General features: G+C 41.1%; 1 protein-coding gene across 8 annotated transcripts in view; it reads left to right on the top strand.

The window, feature by feature from the left end:
- The window catches only part of TIPARP (TCDD inducible poly(ADP-ribose) polymerase), a 40,804-nt gene that overhangs the window by 15,269 nt on the left and 4,281 nt on the right, over positions 1–21,254 (top strand). For 3 of the 8 annotated variants that reach the window (XM_054205119.1, XM_054205118.1, XM_054205113.1), the window contains exons 2-4: positions 1,792–2,792; positions 17,662–17,830; positions 19,409–19,590. In XM_054205119.1, the coding sequence (XP_054061094.1) occupies positions 1,855–2,792; positions 17,662–17,830; positions 19,409–19,590 (1,289 nt within the window). In that variant the 5' untranslated portion in view covers positions 1,792–1,854. Of the gene's footprint in view, positions 1–175; positions 355–413; positions 990–1,791; positions 2,793–17,661; positions 17,831–19,408; positions 19,591–21,254 lie in introns of those variants that run through there. The other 5 variants (XM_054205117.1, XM_054205114.1, XM_054205115.1 and 2 more) reach the window with 5 other exon arrangements.

The following is a 21,254-nucleotide window of genomic DNA, read 5'->3' as shown; positions in this document are numbered from 1 at the left end:
TATTCTTCATGCCCACTGCTTTCTATATTTAGAGTTGTGGAGGGATTCAACTCTATACAGTAAGGCAGTTCTTTAAAAATAGCAGCGAAACTTAAATGATAATCGAGTGAGCAACGCCAATATTGAAATAGCATTAAAGATATGGCTGAAAAATGACCATAAGTTACTTATTTAGCTTCTCGGCACAGCAGGACTCCCTGAACCCTGGCAGATCCTCTTGCATGTCACAGGGCTGTTAAACCTGGGCACGATGAATTGAAGCATCGGATTCCTTTTGGAGCTGAGGATTCTTAAACCTTTGAAGTTACTTGGAGGTTTAAGGTACCCTTGGTGGTTTAGAAAGAGAATTACCTGGTATGTCTGTGGAAGAATAACAGAGATACTAATAATTTTGGAGGTTTTTTTTAACCAGGAAACAAATACACCAGTTGCTTTAAATTTGATCTAAAACTGGGAAACCAGAGAGGTACACAACTTCTTTTCTTTTTCTTGGCAATCCTGGCGTGCTGTTTCCCAGGGTAATGCAAAAGCCTTATAAATGAATGTTCCAAAATAAAGAAGACTGAGTGAGAAATTTTCCAGAGCAAAGCATCAGTAGTAAGAAATTATTGCCAAATTTTATCTGTTTACTGGGATTTTGTTTTGTTAATGAGAAGTTACTTTACTTGGAATGCATTTATCCAGGAAATAATTCTTAATGTGCTCCACTCTAAGCTTTGAGGCTACGTGCAAGGAGATTGAAGAGGGTTTAATTAAATGTAATCAAATATTGCAAGATCCCTGATTAAAAGGTGTAGAGCTCACTTTCTGGTGACGTATGAGACACAGTATTTGTTTGTACTTCAGGAAAAAAAAAAAATCATCTTGAAAATATTTTTTTTTTCCCTGTTCCTGAGTAACTAGCACCTCTTTGTTTTCTTCGCTGCCCGGTTTTAATTCCTGTTGACTCGCCTAGCGAGAGGCAAACGAGCTCAGTGTGTCAGAGCAGGGTGAGGGAGTGCAGCCTGTACGTCTGAGTCAGTGCGGGAGTGTGTGGGCATGTGAGGATGGCTGTGTGTGAGGTGGGAGTGTCTGGATGTGGCCCAGACTGTCACTGTCAGATGCCTAGTGGGAGGAAGAGGGTGTAAGCACTTGAATTCCTGTGTCTAAAAAACCAAACATTAAATCCTGCCCCCTGCTGAAGTCAGTATGAAGTTGGCTCTTCATTTAACTGAAGGCAGCAGGTCTCTGGCAATGCTGCTGGGTGGATGTGTGAGATGGTATGAGGGAAGATCTATGTGAACGGAATGGGAATGGGTACGTCTGCCCCTTTATCTGATGGGACAAGAAATGGTGCGTGAATGTCGTTGCAGTGTGGTGGGAACGTTCAGGGCTGTACGTCTGTTAACGCTTCTGTTCTCAGGTCTGTGTGTGAGGGATGCATAAAAATGAACAATGCAGTGTTCAGGTTTGTGGAATGTAATGAACTAAGGTGCTGTTTAATAACAAACATCATCACAAGGAGGAGGGCATCAGACCATCCCCCTTTCCTGCCCCCCCCTCTGGGGACTGTGCGTGCGTGCCTGAGTGTCTCTGAGATTTCATGTGTGAGAAGATGATGAGTGTGTGTTTGGGATTAATTAGCCTGAGTTTAGCTGGTTTCATGCTTTACGTGCCTAGGGGCTACCCACAGTCACAGAGAGGGGAGGAGTTAGCTGTTGCTGGCTCGAAATCCTCTCCAGGGGTGATCTTGTTCGTGTCAACCATGAGCAATTAGAGAGATTAACTGTCTTGTTTTCCTTTCTGCCCTAGATTGATTCTTGTGAGGCTCTGGGACATTTGAAAGTGATTTGGAAAGAGCAAAGTCTGTGTCTGATGGACACCGAACCAAAGCCGGCGTGTGTTGTGCAGCAGGCTCGCTGCCCAGGAATGAAGTGCCCTCCTTCAGAGGACTTTCCTCCTCAGATAAGACTGTCTGAAAAGATACCACCCGTGAAGCCTTGCTTCAAGAAGAAGCAGCAAGTGCAGAAGACACTGGACACAGAAACTCTTCGGGCTTTGAGGCCAATCTTTACCAGTTTGCTGGGAGCTGGGACCTTGGATAGGGTCTTTTTGCCCCGAGGCCAAGGTGGCGGTCACAGTGATTTATGTGAACCTGCTGTGAAAAAGTCTCTGGATGTTGGTACTTCTTGCCCCCAACCAGAAAGTAACGTGACTGTGCTGATGCCAACAGCTCCAGAGGTGCAGAGTCAGTTGCCAGTAGCTCGTCCTTCTTCTGGGCATCCGGAGCAGGACATCCAGTCAGGCGAACAGGGCTTCTCACCAGAAACTGCTCCTGGAACTGCTGCTGATAATAGTAATGAATCATTCCAGGATCATCCTTTGCACCTAACTGCTGGTGGTGGTGCAGCTTGCCCTTTGTTCCCAGACAAGATTCTGGAAAGCTACACATCTGGCCTATTCCACGAGAATAGCTGTCCGATGCAGTACAACTTGAACCCAAGCAATAAATTCAGTGCCGGAATATTCCAGGATAAAAGCGAAGAAGCTTCTCTTGACCTGGTATTTGAGCTCTTGAACCAGCTGCAGTATCACACTCATCAGGAAGACGGAATAGAAATCTGTGTGGATTTTCTCCAAGGCACTTGTGTCTATGGCAATGATTGTCCCAAACATCATACAGTCTTGCCTTACCATTGGCAGGTGAGAAGGACAGCAACCCAGAGTTGGCAAAGTGTGACCAATGATTCGCAGGAGCATCTGGAAAGACTCTACTGCAACCCTGACAATGATAGGATCAAAGTGAAATATCGGTAGGTAACTGAATTTACTCCCTTTATAGCAAGCATGCTTAATTGAGCAGTGGTGCAGAAACAGAATTACAGGTTACAACAGAATGTGCGTTCTTTTTTCCTGATGTTTTGTATACAAGTGTTTTACAAGCCACATGATGTTTGCCACCACAGAAAATTCTTGCACACCTATTAAAACTACTGTTTATCATTTGGAAAGTATTCTTTGAAGCTGAAGGACTTTGAAGTGCATGAAATAAAAAAAAAAAAAAACTTTGGTTCTGTAGAAATTCAAAGAGTTGACAGAGGCTGTTGTGTAACGTTGTACTTGTTCTTGAAGTTCCTAATTAGTCTTTTCTCTATATTAGAGAAAGTGGCAGCATGAATGAGCCTTTGCAGGTATTGAAACAAGAATGATACAGCTGTTGCTTTCTGTTGCTGTGAATCCAGACTGACTGTATGCACTTCAAGCACAGCTTTCATAATTACATTCTAAGCAACTAAAATCAGATAGGTGCTTTGTTAAGTCCTTTGACCAGAAATTTCATATAGTTGCTAATATATGGTGATGTTTCAGCTAAATTCACTATGAACAACCTGAGTGATAGCTTCAGAAATGCTGATCATCTATTTAAATTGTCATCTAGACGTGTTAAACTATTCATTAGAAGTTATTGTTTCCTCTATACATAATAGCATTTATCTATTCATTCTCTGAACTTAGAAAGCAGCTTTTAAGTTTCCCTGGTTATGTTATTGATTTAGGCTTGATCCTGCACCCTGAGATCTAAAACAGAACTTCTTCAACTTTTATAATGCAGGCTCCATTTTGAGTAGTAGTGGGGAGTGCTGATGTTTACAAGTTCATTGGGTCTATATAGTCCATATTTGTATGAGCACAGGGTGTAGACTGGGTTTTTTTGGGGTTTGTGTTTTGTTTTTTTTTTTTTTTCTGGAGGAAGCATACAATGCAAATTTCTCTTATCTGCCCTGCCATAATCTGTGAGCCTGCTGCAACTCATTCTTGTCGTGGGCAGTTCAGAGCAACGTTTCTGTAGTTGTGTAGTAAAAACTCCAAATTGCCTTTGCCATCTGAGTCCTTGTGGATTTGTTCTCACTGTCTCTTCTTCCTTCCACTTCCTGAAGAAGTACATCCCTTCCTCCTTAATGTTTTAATTTTCATTTAATATGCTGAGATTTCTCATTAGGCACCAGAGACCCAATCTTAAGTCTATGTGAACGTAGTCTTTACTTTCACCTAACTGGATGTTGGATTAGGCACTAAAACTCAGTCTCCATCAGATTACAGATTCATCCTTTTTACTGAAGGCAGTACCAGAATATAGATACTCCACAGTGTAAATGAAAGTGAAGTAGGAAATAAGAATTATATATAATAGGGAGTAATCATATTTTATAGAACTGTCTTGAAAATATATGCCAGTCTGTTTAAAAAAAATAATAATAAAAAAATCTTGAAACTGCATAGCAGATAAAATGTGCTGTATGTTACAACAGAGAAACTTCAAATTTTCCCAAGCATTTGAAATGATTTCTGAAAACAAAGCATCAAATGTAGAAATCAGACAAGCCTGTGCAAGTAATTTGAGTTCTGAGCAAATGGGCAAAAGTTTTCTTTTTTGAAGCCTGTATCACAGAATCCATCGCTACACACATGATCTACGTGTTGTAAATGATGGCATGATTAATTTTAAAAGAAACAATGCTTCATAATTGCTTAGTCATCTCCAGCCTGTAAAATTGGCTGAATAGCTTTGTCCGCCTTTGCACTTACTTTGCAGGTTTCCAGTCTGGTGGGTATTTTGGTCTCTCGGTACACAGAGTTTCTGTCTGTCTGAACCTTAGCGGGTGTGCTGCCAGACACATGACGTTCTCTTAGCGTGAGTGAGGTCGGAGGAGCAGCGTGGTCTCGGAAAGCCCAGGTGTGCTGGGTCAGAGCTCTGCTGCGGGTTCTGCGTCGGCGCGAAACTCTGCTCTCAAAGCGGAGGCGGATTCTTTGAATACAAACTAGACTTCATCTCGCTGAGCTGGCTGCCCAGCGAGGGTCTGCCTAACTGTTTTCTTCAGGTAAAAGTGGTCTACTGAGATTAAAATTACTTTAAACATTGGTATTTTCTAACTAAATGCTGTTTCGAGCTGCTGATTCGATAGCCTGTACTCTTCTTACTTCTATTAAAAGACTTTGTGAAGGTCTTTGCTTCAGTCAGTGCTACAAAATCATGCCCCAGTGCAAAGTAGGATGTCCATTGTAAATTTATAACACACAATTACCATGGAGTGACAAATTAGCAGCTTCTGTAACTCTTGTATATATCTCTTCCCTTGGAAGAGCTTTGTGTTTGTGGATAAGTATCAGTGAGAACCTAGGAGTGAACCTAGGAGTGAAGCTTTAAGACTAGAGCTTCTGATTTCAAACGTTGAATCTGACATACCTTAAAACTTAGTCTTAGCACAGTTTGAGTTAGATTTTGAATCATGGGGTAAATGCTGTGGGGTTTTACTGTGTATCATCACCAGTTTCTTCTTTCGCAATGTCATCTTGTATCAGAAGAACCTGCTAAACCTTTAGCTGTGGGCTGCTTGGACTCAGTGTGACTCTTCATGGAGTTCACTGGTGGTCACTGCAACCTGCCTTCCCTCGTGTTCCTGGGCGATGTTGTGTCTCCTGGCAACAAGATGCAGATAGCAGCGTGTCGAACCTTGCTGAGAGGCTCGCAAACATGCTAGAACAGCTCATCGTTCACATGGTTACCGCATTATTTGGCTAAAGCTATTAATCTCTTGTGGTCAGACTAGCTTTACAGGCCTATCTATACAGATTGCGTACAACAGGGAAATGTCCGTTCAGCAGTTTGCATGTCCAAGAAAGGCCCTGCAGAAGCCAGCCTGACAACCAGTGGGTGGTAGCTGTTTATTCTCCTTTGTTTTAAACACAGTTTATACGGCATAGTAAGTAATCGTTAACAGTCTGCATGCATAATATTGCCTTGTGTGCTGCTCCAAGAAAGTTGGGCCATGCAAGAAAGTGTTGGTCTGCTGGCTCAATTAGAAAATAAGCTCCAAATTCAAATATGATGTTCTTCAAGTAGCTATTTATATAGCTCTTTCTTCATCTCAGTGTTATTGAGATGAGTAATGCAAAATATACATTCAGTTGTTGTCTTTCACCTAAAGGAACATGATCTTAAAGTAGAAGTGTTAAACCTTGTTTAGTTACTTCTTTGTAATACAACGGCCTCAGATACTTGTTGCAGTTTGGCCTCAAACTGAATATAAAACTTTTTCATAAATTGTTTATATTTTTGCTTTAAGTCGATCAAGTATTTAGAGCCAAATACCAAGCTTTCTAAACAAATGGGGGAATATGAACTTAAGCAGGTTAAAATACTTAGAAGCACTTGGTTTTCCTCATACATGTGAGGAGAGGCCCTGGAGAAGTTCCAGCTTGCAGCTAAGTGTTTGAGAGCCCTGCCAAGTACTGCTTTCCAGCCTGAGAGTACCCAAGCTGGGATATTTTCAGATGCTCTTTAGTAAGGGGAAATACTTGGCTGCAGAACTGAGCAGGTTTTCCCCACACACACACACACCTGTCCAGTCATGCATGTGTTGCTTTTCAAAATAAGCAACATCATTACTGATTACACGAGGATTTGTTTAAAACAACTCTGCAGTTCCTGACCTATCAGTTCCCCTTCCTTGGCTGAAAATTCCACCTTTTCCCTTGGCAAAGAGACATCCCTGTGTGCCATGGGAACTGCAGCGTCTGTTAACTGTGTGTACCCCGGCATATTCCAACTCACGGGAAACAACACCTTCTCATAGTTGCTTTGATTTCTTTCTTTTTTTTTCCTGTAATTTCTATAAATTTTATGAAATGGCTGCTTCTAGCTAGAAGAGAAAAGCCAAAATGAAATGGCTCCAGTCAGGGAAGAGCAGGTGGACCTCCAATGGTACATATCCTGCCTGGGAGCTAATTGCTTAGCATACATGGATGGTTCTTGGATGAAGTCACAGTAAATACTGTGTGTTTTCCCGATAGGCATATGGAGGTACCTGGGAAGGTAAACATAAAAGGTAAATACAAAAATAAATGTAAAGGAAACTAGTTTTCCTTTGTTCTTGTGTTCATGGGATAACTTGTTTCTCTGATGCTGTCAGTGTATGTTTATGTGATTTAAAATCATATAGAGCACAGTGGAAGCATTTCAGTCATTCAGGGACTTACTGCAGGTTGTCTGACCAATTGAATAGTTAAATTTCAGAAGTTATCTTTCTGATCTGCACAGCTGCCACAGTGTATGAGATAACTCATGTGTTATTGATAACACCGGAGATGAGAAAACAGCTGAAATTCACTGTGCCTGGCGATTTTGTGTGTGGTGTTTCTTGAATGTACACAGCTGAATGGTTTTGAACTTCTTTTAATTCCTTGCTAGAAGGAATGCAAGACAAACTCTAAATAAAAAGCATGTGAAGTGATTTTAGAAGTGTTTGCCTTGTGCTTTATAATAATGTGCTTCAGTGAATTCCTATTTGCTCCACTTTATAGTATCATTTACATATGAAATAAAATTAATTGGCTTCTAGCTATACAAATCTAGGGAAGTTAGAAGTGTTATGTTGAGCTGCCGTAGGAATCGGCAACCACTCATATATCCCTTTTCTTGTTTCACGTCAATAAACGGATTACAGTTTTGGAAACAGCTGTCACCTGGCTTCAGGTTGAGGTCAGTCTGTTCCCTGTGTACTTACGGTAATAAAACAGCCCTTTCTGAAACAAAGATTTATAACTGGTGAAACAGATTGCTCAGAAGAGTTGCTTGCAGGTACTCCAGCCGGCACAGCGGCGTGGCATTGTCTGCCCTGCCCGGTTCCATACGGGAGAGGAACAGAAAGAGTCTGTTACAATTATTTGCTTAGCAAGAGCAGCGATCGTGAAGTTCCTTCCTAGTCGGTACATATATTTGTTGAAATCAGTAAAGATTTGAGCTGAGTAATAGTTGCAAAATTTGGTACTTGTAGTCAAATGTATAAAGGAGTCCTTTTTTGGGAAGCTGGATGTGAAGGGCGTGACACAAAACCCTGGATGGAACATTCAAAAACTGAAACATTCAGAATTGGTGATCGCTAGTGAGCGTTAGCCTTGTATATGACCATCTTATGTAAAGCATTGATTAAACTGGTGCAGTTTCATTATTTATCATAAGTCTCGGAGGTATTTTAAGTCCTGAAATTGGATAGAATTCTAAAAAAGAAAAAAAAAAAAAAAGAAGCAGGCCTCTCTGTGCAGAATGTTTTTGAAAAAGGGGGCTTTGAAAATGGGGCTCCATCTAAGCGCTTTGGAAAGTGTTCATATCACAGCTTTGTGAAAGCAAATGTCTCTCTCGTGATTTGAAGCCTTGTCCTGTATCAGGTTGGTTGCCACTCGGAGCGGGGCTTGTGCTGTCTCTAGAACATCTACGGATATAAAAATTAAAGCTAACAAACAAAACTCTCTGCAAAATATATCCCTGACCAGCGTGGGTAGGGGACCTTTGAAACCAGTAGTCCACCTCAGGCAAGGACATCCATGTTTATCCTCCACTGCAAATAGAAGATGTAACTTGGATTTGAATTATGAAATATGGTACATGCAGCAATCCTTGGAAGATTTGTATGTATTTAACATCCTCATTGCTACAGATTTTTGGAACTTAGCAGTTCTTCACACCAAAGGACCATTTTAACCCTGTACCTCATGTCCAAAAATAGCCAGTGGTGGGTTTCTTGGGAAGAGCGGAACAGAACAAACATACTTCTCAGTACAGTCTCCGGTCTTTCAGCAGTTGTGCCTCAATGTCTTCCTGATCCAGAGATGGTATCTGTGTGTCACACAGCTTGGTGGAGATTTTATTTGTTTTTTTCCCCTGCCAGAAAAGATCTGGGGCCAGACTTTCATCTAAGCTGTATATGTATCTGGACCAGTATTCCAATAGTTGTCTCAGATTTACAAATATGTGAGTCAGGCCAGAACATTACAGAACATTACTTTTCAAGCATCCCCAAAGACAAGAAAACCTGCCTTTCCAACTTTTTAAAAAATAAATTATAGGAAAAGCAGTAAAGCTACTATATTGATAGATTATTTTCTTTAATTTTTTTTTCCTCCCTGATGGAGCCTTTAAGTGTAGAGCTAAATCTTTTTGTATCACCTTTCTCTTTTCTGAATCTTTCTTACTATACACCTCTGGCATGGCTTACAGTCGCAGTAGAGAGAAGCAGTATGACACGATGAGGGAACAAATTAAGTAAAACATGAAACTAATTTCCTGCCCTGTCACCAGCTGCCCTTCTTTTCAGTTTAAGATTGATGAGAGACTGATAAGATCAAGACTGTGGGATTGTGTTTACTGCCTTGTTTTTGTTCTTGCTCTGATGCAAAGTATTGCTTCTGTGAGGGAAGGTTCCTGTTTTCCTTTCACGCTCCCTATAGCAATTAGGATTTGGCTGCATTTTTATCACTGTGTTGTGAAGAGCTGTTTGAAGAACATCCCTTTGTGAGCCTTACCTGGGCCCGTGCTGTTACTTCCTATGGAATCGGTATTGGTTTCGATGGGAGTGAATTTTGGCTGCTGTTGTCTAAGATCTGACATTCCTATTGCAGTACCTTTGTTTAAAAAGAAAGATCTTATTAAGAGGATATACTTTAAGTGAAGTTCAGTTTCATACAGTGGAGTTTAAATGTTTGGTCCCTCACCCAAAGCTGGACTACAACCTGCAACTTCAGACAACTGTGTGCTACAAATAAGATGAAATTTTGCTGATTTGGGGTCACCAGAAGGTGTCGATGCCTGACTTGTATCTCCTACAGTAGCTGAGTTCGATTTGACTAATCTTTCAACCTTAAGTACAAAAGGGTTTCGTACCTGTTTGGATCTTTTAAGCTCATTTGTTCCCCTGGGTGGCTTTCAGGTTGTGGCTATTGCAGAGAGGAACTGGTTTAGTCATAGGGAGAAAATCAACAGTTTCATCATCTAAGTGGTGTTTAACTCTCAGTCTTGCTTTGTATCACAGCTGTTCTGATGGGAACTGAGTTTCATTTCCTGTACAGACCTTTGTTGATCGCTAGGTTTCTTTTTTTTTTGGACCCTGTTTGCGGTAAGACTCATGACATATAACTGAACTTAGAAGAGTTCGAAACCACGTGCATTTTCACAGCATTTACAAAAAAATATTTCTCCTAGTCATCTATTTGTACATAACATCTAAAGAACGTTTGTCTTATTGAATCGAAAGAGCACAGAAGGTTCATGCATTAGGCTGAAGTTCTTCAGAAGGATGCAAGGAAGAGTGAGCCCAAATAGCCTTATTTTCGCAGGCCACATTCATCTCACAAAAGATTTCAATGTTGTAACTTGCTTAACAATGTTGTAACCTACTCATTTCAGTGCCCTGAAGAGATAATGTCTTTGTGGTGGTATTTGGTTTGGGTTTTGTTTTTTTTTATAGTTAGGGTACAGAGAAAATGTAACTTATTCAAGGAACCAGGTTGAGAGCGCTTGTGGAATTTTATTTTGAACTGTGCTGTTGTACCACACCAAATTTGGGGTTGTGTGCTGTGAAAATGAGAGTCCCATATGCTTATTCTTTCAGTGCAAATAATTCCATTGAACTGCTTTATTTTATAAACAGAGACCTTTATTTGGTTAGTTGGTGAAGAGACGTTCTTAAGAAATCTCTGTTCCCACCTCTGTCACAGTTTCTCTTTGTGACTTTGGAGAACCTGTTTTAGTCTCTCTCTGCATCCGTTTTTTCTAGGAAAAAATGGGGATGTAATTTTCTACCTTAGAAGCAAGATGAGGCAAAGTTTTGTGGTGTTTGCAGAGACATTTAATATATTTTTCTGTAGAAGAAGATAGCATTGTTTTTATTACTGGTTTCAAGCTGTGCTGAAGGCTGTTCCTGCTGCGTGATGCGGAGAGGCAGTGGGAGTAGCGCTGTGCCCCACCAAGGTATTTGAATACGTTCCCTGCTTTCCCAAACCTCTGACAAACTCTAGCATTCATCACCTCCTTTTCGCTCTTCTCCAGACGGATATTTCCAGATAGAGACTTCAAAGTTCATGGCTAACAACACTAGGTTATTTTTTTTATCATGTTAGCTACAAAACTCTCCTTTCCCTTAACACAAACTGCCCAAGGAAAGTATGAAGAGCAATGGACACCATTCATGGAGCTCATTTTGGGAGGAAGTGTTGGGATGGCTCTGTTTCACCCCTGCGCATGAGAAAGGATTTTAATTGCTGGGTTTGTGTGTGTTTGTTCTGCCTCTGTCATCACCATAGTACGGAGTGTTTCATCACCAGTGCATGTGAGCATCTCCCAGTGGTGGTTAGCCTGGCAATCATGTGCCCGGGATGTGGTACGTGCTCTTTCACCCTCTCCTGGGGCACAAAACAAGGCAATGTGTGCCTTGCTGCGTTATTGTTGGGTTTTCCTTCTCCCAGTCTATGTTTTCCATATTCTCTTCATTGTGGAGGGTACCCTTTACTTTAGATAGCGTACGTTGTACCTCAGTAGTAGTAAATCATTATGCTGTACTGGAGATAAAGTGATGTTATGGTAAAGAACGTTTCAGTTGTAACCTTGAGCATCTTGCATTCTTACTGGTTTTGAACCCTAAATTTGGGGTCTGTCACCTATATTTAGGCCTCAGGCAGTTGAGAAGTGCAGTTGTCGCCTTTGCTTTCATCATCGGTGTCTTAAAGCTAAAGCCAGGAATGTAATCACGCAATTACTTGCTGTAATCGCAATTCATTTTTTTTCATGGCTTTGCATTATGTAAGCTGGTCATAGGCTTTTTAATATACAGAGGAAGTGCTTTAACTGAAGAGCTATTATTAAACAACTTTGCTAAATATATTTTAGGATTTCAGAGCTTAAAAGCCAGTAAATGTTGTAATTTGAAAAAGTCAATACTTCTGAATAGAGAAATACACTGTTAAAGAATAGAGAAATACGCTGTTAAAGAATATTACTCCAGCACTCATTCTTTACATTTACACATATTTTATGTGAATCAACGTTTTTTGCGAAAGAGTATCTTTCTGTATTCCCAATGTTATAAATAGGGAAAAAAATTAAATCAGGTAGGCTTTTGGGCACATAGTGTATTTTTCAGATGCAGTCACTTAAATTTGTCTAAAATTTTCAGCTGTATACAATAATGCACTGTTATTCCAAATAATTTATTGTTAGGTAGAAAACATGTGTGGAGTTTAAAAGTTTTCAGTGAAAGTATTCAGGGAAAAAATAAAACAGTTGTGTAGATATCAGGGGGTTCAGCTATTTTGGTCACTTAATTTTCCATTAAAATTAATAGGAAGTAGCATTCTGATCACTTTACCAACTTGAAAAATAAAAATACCGTTTTTAAAGCATCCCTAATTTAACAGAAGTTTGAGTTTCATGAAAATTCTGCTATGTTACGTCCTGAAATTGCTGAACCTCTCACTATTCGCAGCTAAGGGGAATGGATAGAGGATACCATACCAAGAAATATCTTGACCCCATTTTTGCTTCATGAAATAATTAGAGCTTTTTGGGGGTTCTGAGGTGCAGCTCTTACTCTGAGAAAAACTTTAAGTAAATCCAGGTAGCAACTGCCCAGAGCCCATGTCCCGTGGAGGGTAGGGATGCCATCCAGAGGGACCTGGACAGACTTGAGAGGTGGGCCCATGCAAACCTCATGAAGTTCAACAAGCCCAAGTGCAAGGTCCTGCACCTGGGTCAGGGCAATCCCAAGCACAAACAGAGGCTGGGTGGAGAATGGATGGAGTGCAGCCCTGAGAAGGACTTGGGGGTGGTGGTTGATGAGAAGCTCAACATGAGCCGGCAATGTGCGCTCACAGCCCAGAAAGCCAACCACATCCTGGGCTGCATCCCCAGCAGTGTGGCCAGCAGGGCAAGGGGAGGATTCTGCCCCTCTTCTCTGGTGAGACCCTCCTGCAGTGCTGCCTCCAGCTCTGGGACCCCCAACACAAGAAAGACATGGACCTGTTGGACCAAGTCCAGAGGAGCCCAAGATGCTCCGAGGGCTGGAGCCCCTCTGCTGTGAGGACAGGCTGAGAGAGTTGGGATTGTTCAGCCTGGAGAAGAGAAGGCTCCAGGGAGACCTTAGAGCCCCTTCCAGTCCCTAAAGGGGCTACAGGAATAGGACGAGGGGGAATGGTTTTAAAATGAAAGAGGGGAGATTTAGATGAGACGTTAGGAAGGAATGCTTGACTGTGAGGGTGGTGAGCCCCTGGCCCAGGTTGCCCAGAGAAGCTGTGGCTGCCCCATCCCTGGAGGTGTTCAAGGCCAGGCTGGATGGGGCTTTGAGCAACCTGCTCTAGTGGGAGGTGTCCCTGCCCAGGGCAGGGGGTTGGAACTGGATGGTCGTCTTTAAGGTCTCTTCCAAGTCTAAGCGTTCTGTGATTCTAGAATCTTGAATGGAGGAGTGATGGAGTTGTATTGACCAAGGTAAAGGCAGTGGTAGGTGTGCGGGAGCTGAGCTCTGCTCTGTGGCACGAGCACGCACCAAATGTGGGTTGTTTAGAAATGCTGTCACCTTTGCAGTCAGACAGACTGAGCAGTTCTATTTAGGAATGGGAAAACAAGAACACTTATCGTGTTGTATCGTACTTCAGCTTTCAAGAAGAGTGTGTGGGGCTGGCAATCAGCTGTTTCGGTGCTTGATGCCTACACTCTTGTTACAGGGAATTGTCAGCATAAGTCAATGAGCGATGACCATCCTGTCCTTCTCCATTTGCTTACAGAGGAAGGGAATCTGATCCAGAAGAGGCAGAAGCAGTGAGCTACAAAAATGTAAAAAATTCCAAACAGCAGACAGTCATTACATTTTTCAGTACTGAGAAATAATTTGGCACATTCTATACAGGTTTCGCAGAAAAATATTTAGCTTTCAGAGAAGCTGTTTTCACTGTAAGCTGTCATTAGCTGTCAGCCTTATAAATCTTAAACAGAGTCTGAGGAGATACATGGATGCACGCTTAGCTGTGCACGGATTTTGTTTGTCGTAGGAAAAAACTTACTGCAATTTGTTTTACTGGAATTGTATGTGAAGTTTTGATGTTGTTATAGCACTGCTAGAAGAGAGACGTGTAAAAACCCGACCGTTCCCCGCCGGTTTTGCATTAGAACACGTCTGCACACAAATACCCTTTTTTGCATATGCACTGTTAACCTCGAGTTTTAGGAGTTCATCCTGAAGATCTGCTTGCTCTGCGTGAAAAGCACGAGGCAAAGCGGTCTCATACTGTGTTCATCTCGGAAAGTGTTTTTCCTTCCACAGGTTTCCCCCTGTTGCAGTCCTGTGACTCTCCCCGCTGTGCTGCAGAGCTGTGGGGCTGTTGGAAACTGTATTTTAACCCAGTTGAGCCCATATTAGAAATACCCAAGTCACGTATTGGAAGCCAGCCATGTTTCGAGTGCCTGTGGAATTTGTTTTCCAGTCTTAAAAATTTCACAGACCTTTAACTTTTTAGGATATTAACCTGTACGTGTGATTACTTTTAAAAGTAGTTTAGCATGCTAATGTATAATCTTTATCGTGTTTAGAGTGCATGTTGATTTTCAGATCCTCTTTACTTTGCACTGCTTTAGCATAGAACGACTGCAAACATTTTTGCATTATCTGTTTCCAGTGTAACACACGAAACATACAAAGTTATAATAAAATTAAATAATCCTCTGGGCTTTACCACCCTTAAGAGAAAATAATCTACTCATGAAGAAGAGGTTTTCCATTTCTTTGCACTTTCTTGGAGGTTACAGATCTTTGGAGTAGGGAGAACCAGGTTACGGTATTTGACTTGAAAAGAGATCAAAATGAGAATTAATGCTCAAATTGTGAGGTTTTGCATTGAGAAATACCTTTTGGGGTATTTGTTTCACACAATATGCAGCACGGTATCTGGGGATCTTGATTCAGGACTTGGGTTTGTAAGTGCAACATAACCCCAAAACAGTGAGTCAACTCCTCACCCCAAAAGGGTAATATAAACAGTATAAATTGCTAAACACACTTTTCTCAAAAATAACAGATTTAATAGGCACCAAAATTCGGAATTGTAAGACTAGGTTTTGATAAGAAAAAGCAAATGTCCCTAAAACAGCAGTAAAAATATATTAATGATTAAATTAACTCAAAAAAATCATGTTCATGGTGCTGCCTGCAAATACTATAAATAATAACACAGCTTGGTATTTCAGAGAGATGGTTTCCTCATGATTTCACACATTGTTTTCAAATAAAGTAGATTATAGCCTGTTGTTATGGAACAAAATGACTACATACCAGGAAGGTGGGGTGATCTGTTATTATTTTTTTCACTCCGGAAAGTGTGTGTATTTTTTCAAGCTCTACATTTAATTTCAGTCCCTTGGTACTGGTCATTTATTTTGGTTCATGCTAGTTTTCCTTCTGGCTAGATCTGTCGTCTCTCTGACGTTTGTCTTGCCGGGCTATTGTTATATGCGTTTCCTGGAGTCGCGTGGGTGCCCCGCACCAGTCCCTGATGCAGAATGTCAGCTTTAATTAGTATATCCAGCTCCTCGCGGTGGGCTGCAGCGCCAGTGGGAAGACACGGGTTATTAGAAGACACCTCCTACGCAGAATAGCTGGGTTCCTCCTGTACTCATCTTCTAACCGTAATGATTTTGTATGCCGTTGACGCAAGTAGGGAACACACTGTTAAACCTTCGACAGATTTGGTGTGATAACGTCGTCTTGACAATATTTTCATCTTAATTAGTGGGGCTCTATGACGGTTTTTAGAGATGCATGTGCAGGGAGCTGGCAAGATGTTCTTTTTTGGGTAGGAAGTTCTTGGCGTAAAAGGGCAGAAAGCTGGCTGGAGTTATCCCTGCTGTAGGCAGGGACAGGGACAGCTGCCCTTGGGGGGAATCGTCCCCAAAATGGGTCGGACAAAACCCGTGCTGACTGGGGCTTGGGCTGGAGGGGCTGCAAAAAGAATGCTTTTGTGTCCAAATAATTTTAAAAGTAGCTCATGGAGTTGCATTTTTAAGGTATTTTATTTGCCTTTTGGGACTATTCTGTGTCTTTAAGTCTATATGAAAGCCTATTGAATGAAAACAAAGAGAGCAATCTAAATTTACCCAAAGAGCAGTGGGTCAGATCTCCTGATGGTGAGCGTGTAGGAACAGATACATCATCCTTTTGTCTATGTCAGGGAATAATACTTAATTAGCACTTAATACTTCAAGCAGTGCTTAGCACTTCACAGACCCAAGTGCAATTAATTGATGATGATAAACACTAAGAACAGCTACGCACCTGTACCTCCTATTGGGAAATGAAGGATCATTCCAGCTGATCGTCATTTTTTAAAGTGAGAACTCTTCAGTAGTTTTCTGTGAAAGTAGCATAAGGAAATTCTTCAGCAACTGTACCCGTAAGAGTGTGAAATAGCTAGCAAAACTGCAGCCATTCTCAAGCAAATCTGTATTCATAAAATCATAGAGATGTTTAGAATGGCTGTCACTGCATATGGCAAATTTCATACACAGCGCTGTGATCTCTATGGTATTAGTGTGCCAAGTTTTGAAAATAAACTGTAGTTTTCAAGTATCAGCTTGATTTATGTTTACTCTTAAGAATTCAAAGAAAATATTTTATATAGTCTCAAAAGCTGCATTTCCAGTTGCCAAAGATTAGTAACTGTTAATGAATACCAGTAAGCTGACAACTTGTAAAGAGATTATAAAAGTAGAAAACTAATTATGTAAACAGCAGTATTTTGGAAATATGTTAATCCTGGTTGTAAAAAAATGTTTTTTTAAGGGAATGAATATTACTGTCATTTTTTCCAATTTCCATAAATTTCTTAAGTTCTTGATTGCTAATAAACCAGCGATTGTCCTGTGATCAGCAGAGCTTTAGAACTCCGTGCTCTACTTGAGAATGTTCTTTAAGTTGATGCCTCTCTCTCAACATTGACTAATGAAGCAGCATTAGAAGCTGTTTGCTGAGGCATTTCACAGTCACTGTTAAATGTGGCTTTGTAAAGTGTAGAGGAAATGCACTTCTATTTTCTCCTTTCGATAAAGGGTGTACTCTGGTTCTTAATTTGTAGCGCCCTGTTGTCGTTAGGTCCTTTTGAAAGCACCAGTCACTTTACGTGGAGTTGCATACTGGCGTTGATTTTTGTAGCAGCAATATAGCTACTCCAAAAAAAAGGCAATATTCCTCAGTGTAGGCTCCATAATTGTGAAATTATGTTTCCTTTTCATATTTTCCTAGTTCTCTTCTGCTGCACGTGGTGAAAGATACTCGAACTCTCTGGTGGATTGGCAGCAGATGCTCCTCATCTGGAGCCATTTACATTTTCTTTTCTTCCCCAAAGCACTAACTTTCACAAGAATAACCTTTTGAATAGTATGTGGCTGCTTCATCAGTCTGGTTGTGTGTTGTATTTACTTAGTATGCTCAAAATGTCAAGGATACGTATATTGATTTTTGTACCATTCATGCATACTGAATAAATACCACTGGACTAGGAAGACTGCTGGGTTTGGGTTTTTGTCTTGCTGTGCTAAAGCCCATGTTTTTTCCACCACTGTCCATGGAAACCATTGAAGAGTTCCTTTGCCCTCACAGTTCTTTGCACTTGCTCCTGTGTTGTGCCTACTTCAAGCTCAGGGGACATCCTCTTGGTCACCGGGTGACATGAGGACAGCCAGACCAAGGGTCTCGCTCAGGAGGACTATGCCAACTGTTGTAGTTCTGACTGCCTGTTTTGGTACCTCTAAATGCTCTTTTTAATGGATTACAAAAGGTGAGAATTCCTTGTTTTTCTTGTTCTTTCCAGGGGACATGAGTTTTGGGTGGATTTGAATGTTATGAAATTATATGAAACTGTTGAGTTTGACCAAATGCGGCGGCTGTCCACACCTTCCTGCCCCAGCTCCAGCTCCAACTACTACACCGTCTGGAAATACTTCTGCAGGGACCACTTTGGCTGGAGAGAATACTCGGAGGTATTTCACATGTCACAGAATCCTGCTTTTGGCTTGTAACCCAAAACTCTGTGTACAGTAGATACTATAAACTACACATACGTTTTTAGTCTGTTTCCTCTTCAAACAACCTGGTCTAGTGGGAGGCATCCCTGCCCATGGCAGGGGTTGGAACTAGATGGTCTTTAAGGTCCCTTCCAGCTCTAACCATTCTACGATTCAGGAAAGTTACTTAGACTTATTGCTGAGGAAGATGATCAAGAAGGTCGGTGCTGAACTGAAAAGGCAATAAAAGGAGAACTCTGCTCTGCTGGACTGCACCTTGAATTTTCCCTGGAAACATCAGAGAGACAGCAGCTGACCGAATTGTCAAATTTGAAAGTAAATTGGCCCATGTCAGTACCAAGAAAGTCCTTTCTAATCCTTATAAATCCAAATTTAAGATGGGGGGGACAGCTTTCTGCAGCCTTTTAAACGCCACTACCATTTATCTTTGCAGTTTTTAATTTATTTACCCATTCCCAAAGATACCGCAAGGCAGGATGTGAGCCTCCAGAGCCGCTGGATCCGGCTCCTTGCTGCCTGGGAGGCTGCAATGCACAGTGCTGCAGCCAGACGGGCCCACAGCTGCCAGCCCTGCTCCTTAGGGACCCCTTCCTAAACATCTACTTTAAAGCTGTTCATCCATGGCTTATTCACACTCATTCCAGTGTCACCGCTGCCCTTTGGTCTTTAACAGCGACGTTTTTCCATGCCAGGTTTTCACCTCAGTGATAGGCACAGCAGTCACATCCACTGTCAACCAGGATTGTGCTAGACAAAACCAGAATATTTCTGTTTCTTCAAGTAAGCTCTCCAGCAAGCCTTGTAAATACCTGTGGTAGTTAAGAGCTCATCTTTGGCTGACCGGAGCTGTACATCATATTTTGAATAAAACCTCATCAGTGTTTTACAATTTTGGCAGTAGCAGAAATACTTCCACCAGTGTAAACCAGATCACGTTCATCTTTTTTCATGCGTCAGGCTTTTTTCATGTGGTGGGAAGCTTAAGGCAGAGCACTGTATATAGTTTGGGGTTTTCCAAATGAAAAAAAAAAATAATGCAAGAACTGGACAGAGTCTGGAAGAAGGCACCACAAAACCACGAAGTTTAGGACGTTTGGCCTGGGAGGAGAAAAGAACTGGGTTTCTCTAGAGTAGAAAAGGGAAAAAAAAAAGTTATGAAGAATATATTTATATATAAAAGATTGTTCTGCAGCGCACTTCTGCTTTTCACATGCAGTGAGCAAAGGCAATAATTAATTTGTGTCAAGGGAGTTTTAGGTTAGATATTGGGAATGACACTGGACATGTGAAAATACAATAGCACCAGCACCAATTACAGAGGGAAGCTGTGAAACCTGCCTTGTGGCACATCTTACAAACAGGTAAGGGAACATTTTTTAGTGATCTAATTGTACTTGTGCCTCAGAGCAGGGGAAAGAGAGGAGAGGGGAAGGGAATAGAGAGAGGGATTCTTTGAGGTCTCTGGCAAAAATATTAATTTTTAAGGATGTCATTTTTCACGTGTATGTTTTTGTTTTAATTTTCTTGAAACAGCCTGTTGTAAGATTGATAGAAGAAGCCAGCTGCCGGGGTCTGAAAGAGGTTCGGTTTGTTACCTGGCACAATCAGTATATCTTAAACATCAAAGATGGATTCCAGCAAAATGCATGTTTCAGAAGAGAAATCAAGAGGAGACCCCTTCTTCGCTCATGCGTTGTGCTGATGCCGTTTTTACAGTACGTATCGCAGCAAAATAGAAACTTTGCATTTGTTCTTCATGTTGTTCTGTCCGTGAGAATTGCATTCCTTATGATGTGGCAAGGAAATAGGCATCACTGGGTAGAAAAATCAGAAGAAATAATACAAAATGTCAGTCATATTGCCAGCTCTCGCTTGTCATTTTTCAAGATAAATATCATCTGAGGAAGTCCTTACTGCTGGGCTCTGTTTGTTATTTAAAGGTTAGAATGTACCTTGTGGATTGCAGAACATCAGAAGCACAGATGTCCTTCAAGTTTGCCAAAGTATCGTCCAGCTTTCAGCATCTCACCGGCTATAGTGATTGCCAGGCTATCAGTTCTAGGTCCCGTAAAAATGAGCATTCAAAAACACTTTATAATTTTCAAGCACAATTAACGCATGCCTTGTTTTTTATTGTCGTCTCAACTGGGAGTGAACACGCTCGCCCATCAAAGGCAGAGTGAGGAAGGTGTTGCATTGTAGTCATTTTTGATTACATCTCATAAAAATGCCATTTTTGTGATCTCACCAGCACAGCTGGAAATATGATTGTCAGAGTTCAGCAGTTAGGAACACATTGTCCTGTTAGCAAAGGGGTGGAAGTCGTTAGTCTGACTGGCAGCTTGGCATGCTGGGCCCTTCAAAGGAGCTTTAACTGCTGCAGTAGGGCTAGAATGCTCATTATCTTGCAGAGTCGTTACCGCTTCTAATTGCGAGGTGAACATGAATTTGGTCAGAGCCTCAAAACACGTGGTTGTTAAAAACATTTTTAGATAGTTTTACAGGAAGGAAACCCGAATTATTAAAGAGGGAGGATGTGGGTAAAAAGACCGAGCATGGACTTGCTGTTTATAGCAATTCTGATTATCATCGTAATGACAAATAAGGATTTTGGGTATTCTCCTGATGTTTTGCTACCAGTGACTTTTTTACTACAGTGTAAGTCTATAATTTCGAGATATGCTAAAATTATGCAATTCCCACTAATTTTAGTGGACTCTTGAGGGTTCTACACTCATGAGGGCTTGACCCTGAGTATTTGTGCCATCTACCAAATCTATAAAATAAGCTCTGAAATGTCTGTTGTTCTGTTTATTTTCTTTGCCTAAACACCTCGGAATGCTTACTTAGAAATCCACCAATTCTTAGCGGGGAACAAAAGGGTATTTTAAATATTTGTGGGAGCTATCCTGAAGAAGTCAGTATTTGCCTCCACTTACCACACAACGCTACCTGAGATGTTTTATTTGTGCCCCCCCCCAATTATACCTTAAATTGGGTATAAAATTGGGAAAGAATACTTGAATAGAAACCGTGGGAAGTGGGTGATGGTGGTTGACAAATGTTGACTTTTTAATGGCTTCCCTTGTATAATAAATGCTTACAAATAATTTACGCTAATCAGAAGAAATGAGCAAAGTACACCAGAGGATTGCAGTTATTTTTATTGTGTTGGATGTCTTACTCATTAATCCATAACTTATTGTTAATCTGTGCTTGGTCTTCCAGTCCAAGTGTGAATGAATGAGGTTCGACAGTAATATATTTTACCTGTTGATTTTAGGAGGGGGAAAAAAATATTATTAAATGGACACTGTAATATCGCAGACTGCTATTTTAATAATCATTCTTAGAAAAATCTGTCTTCTGGGTTTCTGTT

This window comes from Rissa tridactyla, chromosome 6 (genome assembly GCF_028500815.1).
Source record: "Rissa tridactyla isolate bRisTri1 chromosome 6, bRisTri1.patW.cur.20221130, whole genome shotgun sequence".
NCBI lineage: Eukaryota > Metazoa > Chordata > Aves > Charadriiformes > Laridae > Rissa > Rissa tridactyla.
The sequence above is the reverse complement of the archived record's forward strand: the minus strand, read 5'-3'. Positions and strand labels throughout refer to the sequence as shown.